General features: G+C 47.1%; 1 protein-coding gene across 6 annotated transcripts in view; it reads right to left on the reverse strand.

Annotated features, from left to right (window-relative positions):
* The window catches only part of DHRS7B (dehydrogenase/reductase 7B), a 62,401-nt gene that overhangs the window by 12,868 nt on the left and 28,212 nt on the right, over window positions 1-21,321 (reverse strand). For 2 of the 6 annotated variants that reach the window (XM_050763923.1, XM_050763921.1), the window contains exons 2-3: window positions 6,972-7,109; window positions 3,679-3,857 (exon numbers count right to left, since the gene is read on the reverse strand). In XM_050763923.1, the coding sequence (XP_050619880.1) occupies window positions 3,679-3,857; window positions 6,972-7,109 (317 nt within the window). Of the gene's footprint in view, window positions 1-3,678; window positions 3,858-4,294; window positions 4,677-6,971; window positions 7,110-9,728; window positions 9,844-21,321 lie in introns of those variants that run through there. The other 4 variants (XM_050763924.1, XM_050763925.1, XM_050763927.1 and 1 more) reach the window with 3 other exon arrangements.

The raw sequence follows: 21,321 nt of genomic DNA on the forward strand, positions 1-21,321 counted from the left end.
TGCCTTAACTCATTCAGCCCCTGGGGGTGTGACTGTGAGACTGAAATGAGTTAAGGCAGGAATCTCTTACCACAGTGTTAGATAAACAGCACCTGCAGTGTCAATTGTCATTTTTGTATTTCTATTTATTAAAAAAAAAATTTTTTTTTTAGAGACAGGGTCTTACTCTGTTGCTCCGGCTGGAGTGCAGTGGCACAATGATAGTTTACCGCAGCCTCGAACTCCTGTCCTCACCTGAGGCGTCTCCCTGAAGTGCTCACCAGCAGATCTGCACAGGACACCTTGGCCCCTGGCTGACCCTGACCTGACACCAGTGAGCCACTGACTTGGTTCTAGATGGAATCTTAAGAGGCCCAGGTGATTAGGTGGCGCCCTAGCTCCTGGTTCATGGAAGGGAATGGCCTTTGCAGGCTAGTTCCATCTCTAGGAGCCATGTGGTGAGGGGCCAATGCTGCAGGCTTGGAGGATCAGGGCTGCCACCTCCTCATCTGGAAAGGAAAGGTCAGAGGGGCAGGCGGTGTGTACTGGTCTGAACAGGCCTGCCCTTAGAGAAGTGTCCAGTTTCCTTAAAGCTAGATGTGTTCCAAACAGGGGAGGAGAAGAAACTCCAGCATCCTTCAGGACCAGGGGTCCTGAGAGGCCTGAGGAAGGCTCCCTGATGTCTGTCTCATGGCGTGAAGCCTCCCTGTGCTCCACAGCTTCTTGTTCAGCTCCCGACACAGCATTTGCTCACCCCACGGGCGCCTCTCCACACATCCGACAGTCTTTGGGAAAGAGGTGTTAAGTAGACTCAATCTAGACACACCATCTTCTTTGAAGGAGATGAGGTTGGTGTGTTCCTTGGCTCATCCCGACAAAGGGTGGAAGCCCAGAGAAAGCACCCACCGTGGGTAGTGAGGCCTGGTCCCAGCGCCCCAACCCTGCCTGCCCTGGTCCTCTTCTCAGCAGAGCAGCAAAGCCCCTACAGGAATGAGGCGGGTGGTGGCTGCACTCCAAGCCAGATGCCAGCATTCCTGAGGCTAGAACTGTTCATCCGGTTTAGAAATCATTCCCAAAGGCTAGGAACCTTGGGTCCTGCTGGCTGCCTCACCCCATTTGGTCTTGTCCTGACCAATACATAGGACATTTGTGAGGTGCCACCAAAGGGTGCAGACACAGAACCCTGCAAAGGTGGGAGTCCCGCTGGAGTCTAAACTGCTTTGGGGAATTGACTGCCTCAATTCTGTTTGAGTTTTGCTTCCAAGCAAAGCTAGAAAGAGAGGAAATGAAAGTTTGTGTAGGGAGTGACAGAAATGAAAACAACAGATTGGAAGGATTCCATTTTCATTTATTGAAAAGCTGATACTGGAAGGTTGGAGGGTCCAAGGAAAACAGCTCCAAGGTACATACGTGAAGGGCTGCAGATGACTGTCCAGTGCCGCTGGCACGCCTAGCTGGAAATCAAGAGAGCTGTGCACGGCCCTGTGGCTAAAGCTGGAGGAAGCAGATATCCAGAATGTTCTGTTCCTTTAGTCAGTGGTCCCACACTATTCTACAAGGACAAGCTCAAGAGGCTTAAATACACAAAACAAGAGACAAGATAGGAGAAATACGAAAAACTGAAGACTCATTGCATAACTCCAAACCTTCCGAGTGGCTGACACGGCAGGCAGAGCCACTGAGGACAACATAGCTCTGCCTCCTCACAGAAGCAAGGCAATAGCAGCACGTCCTTGGTGGCATCAACAGTGGCTGTACTTGACATGGCCGGTTAAGAATCTGCTCTACTTTATCTGGATGGAGGAACTCCTGTTCCCAAAAAGTAAAATGGGGCAGAATACAAGCAGTGACTGGAATCCAGGAAGGGCCTGACATCTTATGATACACAGACAGGTCTGGTGACCTCCGTGACATTTTCTGTTCCCTTCATAGTCTTGGTGTCAGGAGAGGAGATGCAGAATGAAGATGACAGCTTGTTTCTCAAACATCCACAGATGGGAGCACCTGCGACCCAGAGCTCCACCTCTGCCAGCCCTCAAATGCTCTTCAAGGACTTTCACAAAATGCTTCTCTTTGAGCTCAAGAGAAGTGGCTGCTGACCACCCTATATATAGCAACTGAGTAAGGTCAGAGGACTGACGATGGCAAAGGGCCTGCAGACAGCTGTCCCTGCAAAGGTCTGGCTATCCAATGACAGACACGGTATTTACCCCTGGAGACCTCACCTAACATCCACGGTGGTGCATAAATGAATCCATACTCCCTAAAGCCTTCCCAGGCCACCCCTGGCCAACTGCAAGCCACTTCCACCACAAAGACCCATCTGCTTCTCTGTGTTCATGCAACACCCAACTGTTTATAAGTCCCTGCGGGACCGTGCTTCTCCCACCTCTGGGCCTGTCTGGAATGTTCTGTCTACCAGCCCACCTATTCCTTTTACCTGGCCATCTCCCCTGCTGCAGCTTTGAGACTTGAGTTCTAGAGACAGAGAGATGTGGGTTTGACTCTTGGTTTTGTACTTTCTGGCTGGAAGTCCTAGTCATTCTTTCTCTGAATCTTAGCTGTGAGAAGTCAGTAAGATAATGCATGTAAAAATGCTTAGCACAAGCCAGCACATATACACGTGCCTTGTCGCCACCGGGCTGGTTTGGGAGCATATGTTACTGCAATGGCAATACAGTCAGATAAGTCCTTGCCTTTCTCCTTACAGCAGTCAACTGTGACCTCCTTCAAGGAAGGGACCCTGTCTTTCATCTGTTTGTTCTAGAACCTGACCCAGAGCCTCCCACTTAGCAGGCGCTCCATCAGCTCCAGCTGAGCTATCACCAACCAGAAGACGTAGCAGCGGGTGGGCCACCACAATTCAGGGAACTCCTCAGCCTTCTTCCATGGAACTCAGCGTGAGCGTGGATGGTAGATGGTATGGTGTGTGCATGTGCAACATGCTAAGTCAATATACATGTGTGGCAAGAAAACAACGGAGCCCTGCAACTCAGAGGCTTCCAGAAATGGGAGAAGGGGGAACCCAGGTTTTGGTACTCCAGGCCAGGGTCCTGGTACACCATTCCTGAGACTTAGAAGCTCATGGTGTTCACTGGGTTGGAATGGACCTAGACTGGAGACCCTGGAACAGCTGAGGCACCATTTATCCTGTCTTTGACCTTGCCGAGACCATGCTGAGGGGACAGCTGGGGGCCTGGCCTGGGAAGGCAAGGCCCAGAGAAAGTGTGCACCAAAGCTGTGAACCGGAGGTCCCGGCTGAATCTAGGAAAGGACATGTTTCATTTGGTCCTCACAGAGGTAAAAACACATTTTAAGTTAGCTGTCCGTATTTGGAAATTGGGAGATTTCACATAAAATTCCTACCTCAGCAAGCAGCTGGGGCTGAGCAGGGCTGCCCTGTGAGGGGCAGGCATCCCATCCCATCCCACCCCACCCCACCCCACCCCACCCCACCCCCGGGGCCAGGCTGCTTCTCTCGCGCTTGCCTCCCACCCTGACGCTGAGTCATTTCTCACTGTGCCTTGGCTCCTGCTTTTCCCACTTGGACCAAGGACAGTGCCATCCAGCCCACTTCCCTCATCTGGACTTCTGCTGCCGCTTTGGGCATTTGCGCTGGTGGTCCCTGTGCAGCTGGGCCGCTCCCCATCGCTGGCTGACTTCCCCCCACCCCCTGGCAGCACTGCCTCCAGCACCCACCTTTGCCCAGCCCTGAGGTGGCTCCTGTGATCACCACCACAGCATTCCGCAGGTAGGCCTTCCCGCGCACCCACTGCAGCAGCCGGAAGAGGCCGAAGACGCCCAGGCAGCCGAACAGCAGGGGCAGGATGGCTGTGGAGGTGATGAAGTCCATGGCCCTCGCCTTTGGCAGATTCTTCCTGGGAGAACCAAAACCAAACACACCAGTGACAAAGTAGCAGAGCTCAGGGGACTTTCCTAGGCTCTTCCTCTCATCTGATACGAATCCTAGATCTCCCTCTGTGGACCCCAGAAAGTACTGACCCAGGCCCTGCACCCTCGGCTGACTGTTGAGCATTGTAGAACTTTCTCCCTCTTACTCAGTACTGACATGAGCGGACAGAAAAGCCACAGGCCTCATGCTGCCCCTCAGGGAACAAGCGGAGAATGCCATTCAGCCTAGGATGTAGTCACCCACAGTGTTACAGGAAGAGGTGGCGTGTCGGTACTCACCTGCCTCTCCTTCGGAAACCTGTGTTGGCCTTACCTCAAGTAACGCCTGTTTTCATTTTCACTCCCTGAATACTTGTGAAACTAGATAGGGGTTTTTTTGAGGAAAGGAAAAAGGAAATCGTACCAATTCTTATCCTCTTCAGAGCAGACACTCAGAGGATGGACGTTTCTGGGTGGAGCAGCCCCTAGATTGTTACAGTGAGGGCCACAGATGGACTTCTGACCACAGGCCTCGCAGACACCCAAAGGGGATTCAGTGCAGGGCCCTGCCCCAGGCACCAGCGTGGGCTCCGGCTGGTGAGCGTGTTGCCCTGCTGTGCCTGTGGCATGTTCCTGCCCAGCATTCCCCAGTGAGCCGTGAAATCCGCAGGCTGTGCGAGTGTCTGTGCAACAGTGTGCAGTTGATTCTTGGGAAATGTGTGTTTTTCCCCACCTGCCCTTATTTCCCCTGAACCTCCCCCATTCTTCCACATTCACCTGTCCCCCTGTGCCCAAAGCGGGAGATAAGAGGGGGACACAGGGTTAAAGGAAGGCCGAGGAGGAGCTGGTGAGGACCGTGGTGAGCACCATGTGCTGTCGCTGGGAAGCCATGCCCTGGAAGGCCACTGGATGAGCGAGCCAGCGTCTGTGAGACAAAAGGCCCCCGACAGTCCACCTCCAGGGCTGTGGTTTACAAGCACAGCATCCTTCTGAGGAAGGAAGAGGCTGGAATCCAAGAAGAGAGTTCTGGCAAACCAGCCTGCAGCTATAAATTATTCATCAGCTTGGAGCAATGATGTAAAACCCTCACTCACCTACTTAATATCCCATCTCAAGCCCACACATTAAAAAAAAAAAAAAAATTCTGCTTCCTTTCCTAAGAGGACATCAACTCTGGATGCCAGAGTGAGGCTAGGAACACTGTGGACTCCCAACACGCATCCATCTATGCACCAAGTCGCTTTGATCCTGAAGTTCATGTTCAGGGTGGCTGCCCTGATCTATAGTAAATCGCCCCCTACAAGAGGATTCTACTGCAACTGGAACTGTCAAGTCAACTAGTTTAGCATTTACTTTTTCACCTGCTTTTCCAGATACGCCTGAATTCTTAACCACCGTAAAAAACAGCCACATTCTTGGACTGTAAAAATGACAGTTTCCCACCAACCGCCACTCAATCCACTTCTGAAAACACCTCAGCTACTATCTGCTGTGTGGACAAAGCTCCCTCTTGCCCTACACTATGCCAAGCCTCCGCTGGATGAACTGGGGATTAAAGTGGTATCTAAAACACCAAGCTCTTCACCCAGGCACTACTGGTAGCATCCCTGCCCCAAGAGGAAGCTCTGGCCAGGTGTTCTTGCCTGCAGGCTATGCTGGGTCCCAAGGACCCTTTGTCTGGAATCTGAGAAGTGCTCAGGAAAGGTGTAGGGTAGGCACCGAGGCCTGTGCCACTGCAGGGATCTGTGGGTGCTGTCTGAAGTCCTGCACGGGACCAAGATCCTGAAAACAGGGAATGTGGGAGGGTTTCCCAGGGGAAGGAGGGATAGACAGTGGGAGGCAGGAATGGTTGCCAGTTTGTTGATATAGCTTTACCAGAAAATTATAGCAATTGACAAAAGGCAAGAGAAGGCTCGAGGTAAGGATAGCTTAAAACTTGCATATAATAAGCTGGTTGAGGGGTGGGGGCTTAGGAAGAGTTAACTCAGCTGGATGGCTATTTGGTAAAAGCTTTTTTCCCACTGCAATCACAGGTCTTTGTACCAGGTAGGTCTCAGGGTAGGACCACCCTGCCTTGTCCAGAATGGCCCAGGGCCCAGCCACTGCCCAGGATGAGCTTGAGGTACAAAAGGGGTAGGGGCCTCAGCTCAGGGAAGGATAGTAGGCCTCAGCCTCTGGGGCTGGGACCCGGAGCCCCACTAGGCGTGTTGGGTGGAAATCCCTCTGAACACTCCGCCATGGCCCCTGGAGGCCGAAGCCTGTGACGTCCGCCCCATTTCAAACCGACGACCTGGGGCTGAGGCAGAATGCCACTGAGGTCATGGGGGTCAAGAGCCAAGTATGCAGTCTGTCGCTTCCCAAAACCCAGAGGCCACCTGAAAAACACTAACTGCAGCACAACAGTGGCAGTGCAGGGGTCATGAGGATGAACCCTCAAGCCAGCCTGGCTTGGGTGACACCCTGGCCCAGTCACTTGGCAGCCTGGCAAAGAGGCCTCACTGCCCTGGGCCTCAGTGTCCTCGCCTCTGAGCTGAAGTTATGAGAGGACCTCCCTCCTGGGTTTATTACGATGTTGGATGAATTCATCTGTGTGCACAGAGGGAACACAGCTGCCACCAGCATCATCATGATCACGACGACCTCAAAGTTCCTGGACCAGGACCTCCCCTCCCAGCAATCAGGCTCCCAAGGCTGTCTGAAGGGACCCCTGGCTCATTAAAGGAAGCTCATTAAATGTATTAAGTGTCCAATGTTGTTTAACTTCTATATCTTCATCAACCCTTCAGTTTAATCAAATTAACCAATAGGAAAAAGCTCCATCCACAACATTGGCAGAAGTCAGAAGTCAGGCTCTCGTGTCCCAAGTTTTGTGTTAGAAAATGTGGTTATCAAGGCCAGCAAAGCAGGAGAGAGCAGACAGGTACCAAAATGTCCCTCAACCCCGTTTTCACACCCAGGGAGGAGTAGGATGAAAATAAGCCAGCCCAGCAAGGCTCCCCAGTGGAAGATGATTAAAGCTCCCAACAAATTGTACTTTCATGCAACCTAATTAAAACTCAAGCCGGCAATCTATGACATGAAAAAAAGAGAAAACTACACACCGTCTTGTACACTTCTGGGATTCCTTGAGCACCTGACACATCATAGGCCAGCCTTGGTCTCCTGGCCCTGGGGACCACTTTGCCTGAGGCAAACATGGCGCCGGGTGAATGGGATCCATCCTTGGCCCGGGCCGCTTTCTGTGGGGAGAGTGCATGTCTGCATTCAGTCTGGTAGGTTGCTATTGAATCAGAATGCAAAGTAAATTAAAAGCCAGTGCCAAGGCCAAACGCAGTGCCTCACGCCTGTAATTCCAGCACTTTGGGAGGCTGAGGTAGGGGGATCGCTTGAGCCCGGGAATTCAAGACCAGCCTGGGCAACATGGTGAAATCCCATCTCTGCAAAACATACAAGAACTAACCAGGTATGGCAGTACACGTCTGTAGTCCCAGCTTCTTGGGAGGCTGAGGTGGGAGGATTCCTTGAGCCTAGGAGGTTGAGGCTGCAGTGATCCAAGATTGCACCACTGCACTCCAGTCTGGGTGACACAGTGAGTCCCTGTCTCAAAAACAAACAAAAAACAAAATCCAGTGCCAACTCTCCCCTGCTAACAAAGAATGACCATGGTGGGAAAAGATACCCCAGAGCGAGCCGTTTATCTGAGAATCAGCTTCAATTCCAGCATAACTTTCCTGACCGGATGAAGTTGTTCATATTGATAATCCTGACTCCTTCCAGAGTTCTTCAAATTCTGAAAGCCCTCCTAACTGTTCTTCCACTCTGCGGGGCATGTGGCCACACGGCTGGGCCTGCTTGGGCTCTTAGAGACAGCTGCGCCAACACTCTCCTAGCTTGTCTTTGGAAGTGGGATGGCCAGGAGAGCTAGCCACGGAAAGCCCCACCACCTTGCCGTGGTGTCTAGGCCTTTCTACCAGCTAAAAGGACAGCTTCACGGTGGAAGAAAGGAACAGTGTTCTAGCTGGCCACATTTCCAGATTAGGAAGTACATCTACATAAAACAAGGTCAAAGGGAGGCCTGTTTTCTTTGAAAATGGCATACAAGAAGGATTTATATATATGTACAAACTTTAATATATTTATCAATCATGCATTTTATACCAAAATCCTTATTAACTGCTAGTTTCAGATACATAGTCGGATCATGGACTCAGAAGGCAAGACTGATGGTATAAAAAGGGACTGGGAAACAATATCTGGCTCACGATTTTCAGCATTTGGAGATCAGCTTGTAGAAAGAAGGGGCAGAGTCTGTCCCGCACCACTGTGAGCCATAGCAGAAAGCAGGACAGAGACATGGGGAGAGAGAGTGAGGCCAGAAAAAGAAGGTGAGAGCCCCTCAAATAGAAACCATAGTGCACACGGCATCTGGAATCAGAGGGCACCACCTACACATGGAATGTGCACACACACAGTCACACTCTTAGTCCTTGGGCAAGAGACCTGAAGCATGGTCTCGCACTGATGATGAGACTCACAAACTGGCGTGAGGAAAGGAGAGAGCTCAGGGGCTCACATATTAATGCTGTCTGCTTGTATTTTCATCCCTTGCCAGATCCATGAGCTCTAGACCCAGGTTAAAAGAGTGCAAAAGGGCCGGGCGCGGTGGCTCGCGCCTGTAATCCCAGCACTTTGGGAGGCTGAGGCAGGCGGATCACGAGGTCAGGCTGAGGCAGGCGGATCACGAGGTCAGGAGATCGAGACCATCCTGGCAAACACGGTGAAACCTCGTCTCTATTAAAAATACAAAAAATTAGCCGGGCGTGGTGGCGGGCGCCTGTAGTCCCAGCTACTCGGGAGGCTGAGGCAGGAGAATGGCGTGAACCCGGGAGGCAGAGCTTGCAGTGAGCCGTGATCGCACCACTGCACTCCAGGCTGGGCAACAGAGTGAGACTCCGTCTCAAAAAAAAAAAAAAAAAGAGTGCAAAGGTAGCAAAGTTCCTCTAAGGGTGAGTGTTCCTTGGGCCCTGGTAGCCAGAGTTCGGTGTTTCTCCCTGTGATTCTGCTGCTCCTTTACTTTCTGCTGAACCCACCACTGTTCTAACTCCCTCATATCCGTGCATGCAGCTCATCCACCCTTTAAGGGCTTCTGGAACCTCAAATTAGACATGAGACTATCACCAGGAAATCAACTCTGAGCACAAATGTCACCCTTTATGTCATCCATTCCATTCCTTCTACTTTGGCCAAAATTCTCCATTGCATTTCACAGACGGAATCCGTTCCTCAGATTCCTTTCTCTCAAGCATTTTTTTTTTTAAAGAACTGTGAATAAAAATAGGTTGTTGGAATCTACTCAGAAACCACACGTAGAAATTAAACTACTAACAGCCACATCTGAGAATCAAAGGAGGGGATCTCAAAACCCACCAAAGATTTTTCAAAAAGAACAATTTCAGGTCTGTAAGAAGGATTAGCCATGAAATAATTTGCCATGTTACACACAAGAAAATTGGGCTAAAGGGCAGAGAGGAGTTCCAATTGGAAGGCAAAACACTGAAATCACACGGCAAGGATTGGCTTAGTACCGCTAAAGCAGTTAGGATCCTGCTCCCACAAACCTACACCTGCTCTTTTATTTTATAACCAATGGCCAGTTCTAATCAGCTGCTCTATTTAAGGTGACATAAACTATGGGTCGTGCTTATGACCCATATCTTGAAATATATCTGAAAGCTTCTGTCATTTTCAGAAAGTAAAGGCAGGGTCAAACTACTTTTTTTGTTTTTGGTCTCAAATGTCTGAGAAGCCACGTTAAGGGTGCCTTCGACTGGAGAAAAAAAAAAAGAACAATATCCTACCTCAGATGGCAGCTACTTTGCCAGTGGCGGGTCCTAGCGCCAGTGTCTTCTCTGGTCTTTTGACCTGGGCCAGAGGACACCTTCAGGTCAGCAAGCCCTCCCTGGAATGCCTGAACAAGCCACGGCAGAGTGGCCCGTGGGGTGTATTTTCAGAAGCCAGCCTTCAGCCCCTTGGTTTAAAAGAGTACAGGCTGGCTTTAGTAAAAATAAAACCAGAAGGAAGATTTCAGACCAGGCTCCTGAGTGTTCAATCCTGGGAAGAGCAACCACATTGAAGTGAGCTCTGCTCTCCAGTAAGACGCCGAGCACATGCTTCCCAGCAATCCCATGTCGAGTGGGGGGGGCGGGGAAAGGTGCCAAAGCCCAGCCCCGGGCCCTGTAATGTGATGGCACAGGAGTGCAGTGACAACGAGCAGGAGGCAGAGCCCGCGCCAAGTCTGCCTGTTCATTTTGGCCTAACGCCCTGCTTATCGATTATAGCACTTACTACGGTTACCTAGGAACTTGGACACACACAATTTTTTTTTTTTTTTTTTTTTTTGAGACGGAGTCTCGCTCTGCCGCCCAGGCTGGAGTGCAGTGGCCGGATCTCAGCTCACTGCAAGCTCCGCCTCCCAGGTTCACGCCATTCTCCTGCCTCAGCCTCCCAAGTAGCTGGGACTACAGGCGCCCACCACCTCGCCCGGCTAGTTTTTTTTTTTTGTATTTTTTAGTAGAGACGGGGTTTCACTGTGTTAGCCAGGATGGTCTCGATCTCCTGACCTCGTGATCCGCCCGTCTCGGCCTCCCAAAGTGCTGGGATTACAGGCTTGAGCCACCGCGCCCGGCCTTTTTTTTTTTTTTTTTTGAGACGGAACGCTGTTGCCCAGGCTGGAGTGCAGTGGCGCGATTCGGCTCACTGCAAGCTCCGCCTCCCGGGTTTCAGCCTCCTTTTACAGGCGCCCGCCACCGCGCCCGGCTAATTTTTTGTTTTTTTTAGTAGAGACGGGGTTTCACTGTGGTCTCACTGACCTTGTGATCCGCCCGCCTCGGCCTCCCAAAGTGCTGGGATTACAGGCTTGAGCCACCGCGCCCGGCCAACAATTTTGTTTCTTAATGTGTTTTTCTGTTTTTGTTTTTGTTTTTTTTTTGAGACGGAGTCTCACTCTGTTGCCCAGGCTGGAAAGCAGTGGTGTGATATTGGCTCACTGCAACCTCCACCTCCTGGGTTCAAGTGATTCTTCTGCCTCAGCCTCCCAAGCAGCTGGGACTACAGGTGCATGCCACCACACCTGGCTAATTTTTGTATTTTTAGTAGAGACGGGGTTTCACCATGTTGGCCAGGCTGGTCTCGAACTCCTAACCTCGTGATCTGCCTACCTCAGCCTCCCAAAGTGCTGGGATTACAGGCGTGAGCCACCACGTCTGGCCTTAATGTGCTTTTTAAAGTGAATTTAGATCAGGCGCAGTCATTCACACCTGTAATCTCACCACTTTGGGAGGCCAGGGTGGGTGGATTGCTTGAGCTCACAAGTTTGGGACCAGCCTGGGCAACATAGAGAAACCCCGTCTTTACCAAAAATTTAAAAATTAGCCAGGAGTGGTGGCACGCACCTGTAGTCCCAGCTACTTGGGAGGCTGAAGTGGGAGGACGGCTTGAACGCAGGAGGTGGAGATCGTGCCATTGCACTCCAGCCTGGGTGACAGAGTGAGACCCCGTCTCAAAAAAAAAAAAAAAAAAAAAGTGAATATAGTGTTGCTGGAAGACATTGGAATAATGTCACTCTCTTTCCTAGAAAACACACCAGAGGCCCAGGCCCCCCGCACCCGCCCCTGACAGAAACTGGACAAGGCACTGACTGTGGTGGTAAAGACGAGAAAGCACCACGTCAGCACGAGGGAGGGGGGACAAGACCACCGTGCTGCAACACAGGCAGATTCATTCACTACTTGAAACTAAGCACACTCACATCAGAATGGGGATGGTCGCTCCAATGGGAAAATGCATGGGAAAGCACTTTGTAAATGTGAAAATCTTGAACAACTGTGCTGTTGAATCATAAACTGACTGAAAAAAGGCAATTCCCCAGAGAGAATTTCAGAAACGTTCCAAGCAATAGCAGCCAAGCTGGCAGCTTTAAGGGCTTGTCATGTTTGAGTATGTTTGGTAGGAAGACCAACCTTATTCCTCCACACCCACACCGGGGATCACCTCAGATCCTGGATGTCGTGCACTCATCCGCTCAACTACACTTCTCGAGTGCCCTCTGGTACCAGGCACCGGTCTAGGGCTGGGGTGGAGGGCAATGAAAGAAGGAGAAAAGCTGTCTGACCTCATGGAGGCAGCCCCTATGGGAGACTGACAATACACAAAGAAACACAAAAATTAAATAATTGTGATAATGAAAGAAACAATCAATGTAAAACAACGCAGAGTAGTGGGCTGTCCGAAGTACAAGCCTTGCCTGAAGACTTCATTCAAAGTGAAAACAATTCAAACTGCTATGCTGGCCAAACACCGCACCTGGCCGAGGCCACTGCTGGTTTGTGACTCCTAAATCAGATTATTGTCTTTAAAAATTACATATAACAACAGCAACAAGACAGATAAGATGCCAACATAAATATGAGGTCAGAAATCTAGTTTAAAAGGAGATGCTAGAGCGTCAACTAGAGTATCTAAGAGGAACTATATACAGGCAGGCATCAGTTTCAGACTTAATTAAGCAAGGCCGGCCCAGTGGCTCATGCCTGTAATCCCAGCTACTCAGGAGGCTGAGGCGGGAGGACTGCTTGAGCCCAGGAGTTTGAGACCAGCCTGAGCAACACAGTGAGACCCCGTCTGTATAAAAAAAGTGAAAAAAGTAGCCAGGTGTGGTGGCAAGCACCTGTAGTCCCAGCTACTCAGGAGGCTGAGGTGGGAGGATTGCCTGAGCCCAGGAGTTTGAGGTTATCGTAAGCTATGATGATGCCACTGCACTCCAGCCTAGGAGACAGAATGAGACCCTGTCTAAAAAACAAAAAAAACAAAAAACAAAATGAAGCACAACAAATGACAATATCTACACTCACGATTGAGCACAGGCAGGTGCGGTGGCTCATGCCTGTAATTTCAGCCCTTTAGGAGGCCAAGACGGGAGGATCATTTGAGCTCAGGAGCTTCAGACCAGCCTGGGCAACATGGTAAAACCCTGTCTCTACCAAAAATACAAAAATTAGCAGGGCGTGGTGGTGCACATCTGTGGTCCTAGCTACTTGGCAGGATGAGGTGGGAGGATCACCTGAGCCCCAGAAGTAGAGGCTGCAGTGAGCTGTGATCATGCCCTAAGGATGTGAAGCTTGGATATCAGTGAATCAACAAGACCCAGCCCCTGATGCCACCATGTGCGTGGACTAAGGCAGTGAGGAGAACAATCAGTAACAAACATTTAATTACCATGTGGCAAGGGCTACAAGGAGGCCACCTGATGCAATTTTAAGCACCTAGGTAATCTGGTCATTTGCATTGCTTTTCCATCCACTAAAATGCCTTGCAACATTTCATGGAATTTTCTTCATGGGGGCAATGAAGTGGGGACAGAAGAGACCGCATTATTAACACTTCACTGCAAGCAGACACTGGGAGATTTGTAGCAGGAAAAGAAACACAACAAAAGCAGTTTTACTTTCTGATATGCTTTTTAAAGTGAACTCAATTCACTGAAAGAGTCGTCAGCATGAAGACTCAAAAAGTAAAATACACAGAACTGACAAAAACTCCAGAAGTAAACGTCCTCCTAGTGTCCTGACAATGTACCAAAGCCATTTCTTTGTAATTTAACTTGATTATTTAGATCATACCTAGTTTTTTTTTTTTTTTTTTTTGAGACAATCTTGCTCTGTCACCCAGGCAGTAGAGCAGTGGCGCGATCTCGGTTCACTGCAACCTCTGCCTCCCGGGTTCAAGCGATTCTCCTGCCTCAGCCTTCTGAGTAGCTGGGATTACAAGCGCCCGCCACCACACCCGGCTAATTTTTGTGTCTTTAGCAGAGATGGGGTTTCTCCATGCTGGCCAGGCTGGTCTCGAAGTCCTGACCTCAGGTGATCCACCCACCTCGGCCTCCCAAAGTGCTGAGATTACAGGTGTGGGCCACCGTGCCTGGCCTAAACCTGTATTTTAAATGGTACCAAGGATGCTCAAGAAATATTAAATAATAATTTTAAGAGCCTTCATTATAGAAAACACTCTCAATGCTAAATACTTTTCGATAAGTAGAAAGTATAAGAAAAATTGGGTCTCTAGAAGTTCGTTCTTGCCTGCTATCCTCCTTGATAACTCTATCCAATCTTCAAGTCCTGCTTGGGCACCATCTCCTCCCTGAAACCTTTCAAGCCACCCAGCAGCCCTGCCCTCCATACCTGGACAGCGTTAATCACTTCCTTTTCAGTGTAGCCTCCATGGCATCTCACAAAGCATCACAATGATTACCCTTCACTGCCACGTGCCTCCCTAGACGGCAGTTCTCTGAGGGTCTGGCCTTTCATTCTGACTCCCACACCATCTATGTGGTGAGAACTTCATAAATGTTTGTTGAATAAGATTACATTATGGAAATAATCGAATCCAATACCCTCAGATTACAGAAAAAACAGAGCCCTGATGTGTTGTTTTATTTGCCTACACTCAGTATTAAGTAGAATCCTGAATAACGAAAGTTCTCACAGTCCATTTCAACTACTCGCCAGTTGCCATAAGAAAAGCAAACATTCCTGCAGCTTTATCTCAGCAAAATATCACTAAAACAAAGTACGGCAACCAAATCACATCCCGGGGCAAAAGTAAGTATGTCATTCACTAGGGATTAAACATTAAATGTTGCTTAATTTCATGTAGTCTCATGGTTGAAATCAGAATATTTTGAATTCTAACAAATTGTTGTCTTGGTTTCCTCACAGAGTTAGATAAATCATTATGTCTCTGTTCGCTCTCTTTCTCTCAGACATATGTGCCCTTACTGTAATTTATCTAGGATGATGGCTCACCCTGAATTCCAAGTTATTTTTAGAGCTGGGTGAAAAACATTTTTGTGAAATTTAACCAGAAAATGACCTTTATTCTGAAGGAAGTTTTGAAAGTTTCTATAACAACTCTCCTGAAAACGTTTAGTACACTGACTTTTAATGCCAACAAACACACAGGAGGAAGGGCGCATGCTGGAAGGACTGACTGGGAAGGCAAGTGTCATGAGCTGAGAAGGCTGTGCCACTCCCAACATCTATGATTTCACTTAAAAATAGCCTAAGCAGGTGCCCCTATCACTTTCTTTTACCAAGCGTCCTAGCAAATATTTCCTGAGGACACGGCTGTGTCTCTTTAGGAGAGTCATATAGTAAGTAATCAATCTATTTCACCCACTGTTACACTTCCCACTTTTCTTCATAGATAGATTTTTTTCTCTCCTTATTTCTCTCACAGGGCCTTCTTCCTGGGGATTCAAGATAATGTCTGGAGTAATTTCCTTTTAGCCTGAAGGACTTCCTTTAATATAGCATTTCTTGAAGGACAAATCTGCAATCTACCAATTATCTGTCTTTGTTTATATGGGAATGTCTTTATTTTACCTTCAGTTTTGAAGGACAGTTTTAGATACAGAATTTCATGTATATTCTTTTTTTTTCCCCCCGAGACAAAGTCTCGCTCTGTCGCCCAGGCTGGAGTGCAATGGCACGATCTCAGCTCACTGCAACCTCTGCCTCCTGGGTTCAAGCGATTCTCCTTCCCCAATCTCCCAAGTAGCTGGGATTACAGGTGCGCGCCACCACGCCCAGCTAATTTTTGTATTTTTAGTAGAGACGGGGTTTCATCATGTTGGTCAGGCTGATCTTGAACTCCTGACCTCATGATCCACCCGCCTTGGCCTCCCAAAGTGCTGGGATTACAGGTGTGAGCCACTGTGCCCGGCCCATGTATATTCTTTGAATATACAGTTCTACTGCCTCATAGCTGCCATTTTTTAAATTAATGAAATTTCTAAGACGAATTTTACGTTCACAGCAAAACTGAGCAGAAAGTACAGAGTTCCCATATACCCCTGTGTCCACATAAGTACAGCCTCCTCCATTATCCACATCCCCCACCGGTGTTACACTGTTATAACCCATGTGCCTATGCTGTCACATCATTGTCACCCAGAGGGCAAAGTTTATATTAGTGCCCGCTCGGTGCTATGCATTCTCTTGGTTTGGACAAATGTATACTGACATAAATCTATCACTGTAATACCATACAGAATAGTTTCACTGCCCTAAAAATCCTCTGTGCTCCACCTATTCATCTCTCCCTCCTCCCCAACCCATGAACCTTTAACTATCTCCACAGTTTTGCCTTTTCCAGAATGTCATATTGTTGGAACCACATAGTATGTGGCCTTTCCAGATTGACTACTTTCACTTAATAATATACATTTCAGTTTCCTCCATGTCTTTGCATAGCTTCATAGCTCATTTTTTTTTTTTGTACTGAATAATACTCAGTTGTCTGGATGTACCACAGTTTATCCATTCAAAGACATCTTGGTGGCTTTGAAGTTTCGGCAATTATGAATAAAGCTGCTATAAACATCTGTGTGCAGGTTTTTGAATAGATGTAAGTTTTCAGTTTATCTGGGTAAATATCAAGGAGTGTGATTACTGCGTTGTATGGTAAGAGTCCATTTCATTTTGTAAGAAACTACCAACTGTCTTCCAAAGTGGCTGTAGCATTTTGCATTCCTACCAGTAATGAGTAAGAGTTTCTATTGCTCCACTTCCTTGCTAGCATTTGGTGATGTCAATGTTCTGGATTTTCGCCACTCTATTTGGTGTGCGGTGGTATCTCACTGTCATTCTAATTTGCATTTTCCTTATGAAATATGATGCAGAGCATCTTTTCATATCCTTATTTGCCACTTGTATATTTTCTTCACTGAGGTCTCTTCAGATCTTTCGTCTATTTTGTTTATTGTGTTGTTCATTTTTAATTTTTAAATTTTTTTTATTTTTGAGACAGAGTCTCACTTTGTCACCCAGGCTGGCGTGCACTGGCGTGATCTTGGCTTACTGCAACCTCTGCCTCCCAGGCTCAAGTGATTCTCCTGCCTCAGCCTCCCGAGTGGCTAGGATTACAGGCACATTGCCACTACCGTCCAGCTTTTTTTTTTTTTTTTTTTTTTTTTTGATGCGAAGTCTTGCTCTGCTGCCCGGGCTGGAGTGCAGTGGCACTACCTCGGCTCACTGCAACCTCTGCCTCCTGGGTTCAAGCAATTCTCCTGCCTCAGCCTTCCGAGTAGCTGGGATTACAAGCCCACACCACCATGCCTGGCTAATTTTTGTATTTTTTTAGTACAGACGGGGTTTCACCATGTTGGCCCAGCTGGTCTCGAACTCATGACCTTGTGATCCACCCACCGTGGCCTCCCAAAGTGCTGGGATTACAGGCATGAACCATCACGCCTGGCCTAATTTTTGTATTTTTAGTAGAGACAGGGTTTCAACATGTTGGCCAGGCTGGTTTGAACTCCTGTAGAGCCTCCCAAGGGATTACAGGCATGAACCACCACATGGCCCTATTTTTCATTGATGAGTTTTAACAGTTCTTTGTATAATTTAGATAACAGTCCTTTTTTTTTTTTTTTTGTGAGACAGGGTCTCGCTCTGTGGCCCAGGCTGGAGTGCAGTGGCTCACTGCCACCTCAACTTCCTGGTTTCAAGGGATTCTCCTGCCTCAGCTTCCCAAGTACCTAGGACTATAGCCACACCACACTGTGCCCAGCTAACTTAAAAAAAAAAAAAAAAACCAACTGCAGAGACAGGGTCTTGCCATCTTGCCCAGGCTGTTCTCAAACTCCTGAGCTCAATGATCCTCTGATCTTGGCCTCCCAAAGTGCTGGGATTATAGACATGAGCCACCATTCCAGCTGATAGCAGTCCTTTAAAATGTGTCTTTTGAAAATATTGGCCAGGTGCGGTGGCTCACACTTTGGGAGGCCAAGGCAGGAGGATCATGAGGTCAGGAGTTTGAGACCAGCCTGACCAACATAGTGAAACCTCGTCTCTACTAAAAAAACAAAAAAAAAAAAAAATTAGCCAAGCATGGTGGCACACGCCTATAATCCCAGCTACTTAGGAGGCTGAGGCAGGAGAATCACTTGAACCTGGGAGGCAGAGGTTGCAATGAGCCAAGATCACACCACTGCACTCTAGCCTAGGCGACAGAGCGAGACTCCATCTTTTTTAAAAAAAAAAAAAAAAAAGAAAATATTTTCTACTAGTCTGTGGTTTGTCTTCTCATTCTCTTGACATAGTCTTTCTCAGACTAGACGTTTGTAATTTTAATGAAGTCCAGTTTATCAACTATTTCTTTCATGGATCATGCCCAGAAATCACCACCATACCCAAGGTCATCAAATTTTCTCTTATGTTACCTTCTAGGAGTTTCATAGTTTTGCATTTTACATTTAGGTGTACGATCCATTTTGCGTTAACTTTTGTGAAAGTTGTAAAGTCTGTGTTTAGATTTTTTTTTTTTTTTTGCATGCAGGTAGTGTTTCGATACTATCTGCTGAAAAGACTATCGTTTCTCCATAGTCAAAGATCAGTTGGCTCTATTTATGTGAGTCTATTTCTGGGCTCTCTATTCTGTTCCATTGATCTACTTGTTGTTTCACCAATATCGCTATCCTGATTAATGTAGCTTTATACTAAGTCTTGGTGTCAGGTAGTGTCAGTCCTCTAACTTGTTTCTCCTACAATATTGAGTTGGTTATTCTTGGTCTTTTGCCTTTCCGTATAAACTTTAGAATCAGTTTGTCAATATCCATAAAATAACTTGCTGGGATTTGGATTGGGATTGCATTGACTCTACAGATAAATTAGGAAGAAATTAGATCTTGACATTATTGAGTTGTTCTGTGAACATGGAATATCTATTTAGTTATTTGTTACATTTCATCAGTTTTATAGTCTGCCTCATTAAAAAACTTGTTCATACTGTAATGTCTTAATTTCAAATTCTACTTGTTCACCGCTGGTATACAGAAAAGTGATTCACGTTTATATATTCACCTTGTATCCTGCAATTTTGCTTAATCACTTATTAGTTCCAGGAGTTTCTTGTTCTTTCAGATTTTTTACATAAATGATTGCCATCTGTGAACAAATAAATTTTTATTTCTTCCTTCCCAGTCTCTACCATTTTTATTTCATTTTCTTGTCTTACTGCACTATATAGGACTTCCAGTATAATGTTAAAAAACAGCAATGATTCAATATGAGATTTGGGTGGGGAAAAATTTTTTTTAAAGCACTGATGAGAGGGAACATCCTTGCCTTGTTCCTGATCTTAGTGGGCAAGCTCTGAGTTCTTCACCATTGAGTATGATGTTGGCTGAGTTTTCTTGTAAGTATTTATCAAGTTCAGGGAGTTCCCCTCTACTCCTATTTGCTAAGAGTTTTAATCATGAATCAGAGATAGATACTGTTAAATACTTTCTCTGCATCTACTGATATGATCGTGTGACTTTTTTTTTCCTCTTTAGTTTGTTGATGTGATGGATTATTTTTTTTTTTTTCAGACAGGGTCTCACTCCGTCAACCAAGCTGGAGCGCAGTGGCGCAATCTCAGCTCATTGCACCCTTACCTCCCAGGCTTAATTTTTTCCGCCTCAGCCTCCCGAGTAGCTGGCACTACAGGAGTGTGCCACCACACCTGGGTCATTTTTGTAGAGACAGGGTTTCACCATTTTGCCCAGGCTGGTCTTGAACTCCCAGGCTTAAGTGATCCACTGGCCTCGGCCTCCCAAAGTACTGGGATTACAGGAATAAGCCACTGCGCCCAGCCAGATTACATTAGTTTTTGGTTTTGTTTTGAGACAGGGTCTCACTTTCTTGCCCAGACTGGAGTGCAGTAGTGTGATCACTACTCACTGCACCCTCAACTGCCCAAGCTCAAGCAATTCTCCCACCTCAGCCTTCTAAGTAGCTGAGACCACAGATGTACACTACCTCACCTGGCTGATTTTATTATTTGTAGAGATGAGGTCTTGCTCTGTTGCCCAAGCTGGTCTTGAATTCCTGGGCTCAATCAATTCTCCCACCTCGCCCTCCCAAAGTGCTGGGATTACAAGCATGAACACCGTGCCTAGCCTGATTTGAATATTGAGCCAGACTTGCATATCTTGGATAAATCCCACTTGGTCATGGTCTTGGTCATTTTCATACGTTATTGCATTCAATTTGTTAATATTTTGTTGAGGATATTTGCATCTATGTTCATGAGAGATACTGGTACATATTTTTATTTTCTTGTAATATCCTTGGTTTTGGTATTAGAGTAATGGAGGTCTCATAGGTTGAGTTAGAAAGTATTATCTCTGCTTCTATCTTCTGGGAGAGATTGTAGAGAATTGGTATAATTCTTTCTTAATTGTTGGATAGAATTCATCAGTGAATCCATCTGGGCTTGGTACTTTCTGTTTGGAAAGTCATTATTATTGATTCCATTTCTCTAATAAATATAGGCCCATTCAGAGTGTTTATTTCTTATTGCGTGAGTTTTGGCAGATTGTCTTTTGATGGAATTGGTCTATTTCATCTAGGTTATCAAGTAATGGGCACAGAGTTATTCATAGCATTCTTTTTTTTTTTTTTTTTTTTTTTTTTTTTTTTTGAGATGGAATTTTGCTCTTGTCGCCCTGGCTGGGGTGCAATGGTACGATCGCAGCTCACTGCAGCCTCCACCTCCCAGGTTCAAGCGATTCTCCTGCCTTGGCTCCCCAAGTAGCTGGGACAATAGGTGCATGCCACCACGCCCAGCTAATTTTTGTATTTTCAGTAGAGATGGTTTCACCATGTTGGCCATGCTGGTCTCGAACTCCTGACCTCAGGTGATCCACCTGCCTCAGCTTCCCAAAGTGCTGGGATTACAGGCTGGAGCTACCACGCCCAGCTTATTTATTTATTTATTTTGAGATGGAGTCTCACTCTGTTACCCAGGATAGAGTGCAGTGGTGTGATATTGGCTCAATGCAACCTCCACCTCCCAGGTTCAAACGATTTTCCTGCCTCAGCCTCCCGAGTAGCAGGGACTACAGGTGCACAACACCATGCCTGGCTAACTTTTGTATTTTTGTAGAGATGTGGTTTCACCATGGTGGCCAGGCTGGTCTCGATCTCCTGATCTTAGGTAATGCGCCTGCCTCGGCCACCCAAAGTGCAAGGATTACAGGCGTAAACCACCACGCCCGGCTACATTTATTATTCTTTTCATGGGCTCTGTAGTGATGTCCTTGCTTTCATTTCTGATATTAGTCATTTGTGCCTTAGTTTTTTGGTTAACTTCCTTAGCCGGACTAGACGCTTATTGATTTTATTATCTTTTCAAAGAACCAGCTTTTAGTTTTGTTTGGTTTTCTCTACTGATTTCCTATTCTCAAATTTCATTGATTTCTGCTCTAATTATTTCTGCTTACTGGCTTTAATTTTTATTCTTTTTCTTGCCTGCTTACTTTGGCTTTTCTTTTTTTTTTTTTTTTTTTTGAGAAGTTTGCTCTCCAGGCTTCAGTTTTTCTAGTTGCCTAAAGTATAAGCTTAGATTGTT

This window comes from Macaca thibetana, chromosome 16 (assembly GCF_024542745.1).
Source record: "Macaca thibetana thibetana isolate TM-01 chromosome 16, ASM2454274v1, whole genome shotgun sequence".
NCBI classification, from domain to species: Eukaryota; Metazoa; Chordata; class Mammalia; order Primates; family Cercopithecidae; genus Macaca; species Macaca thibetana.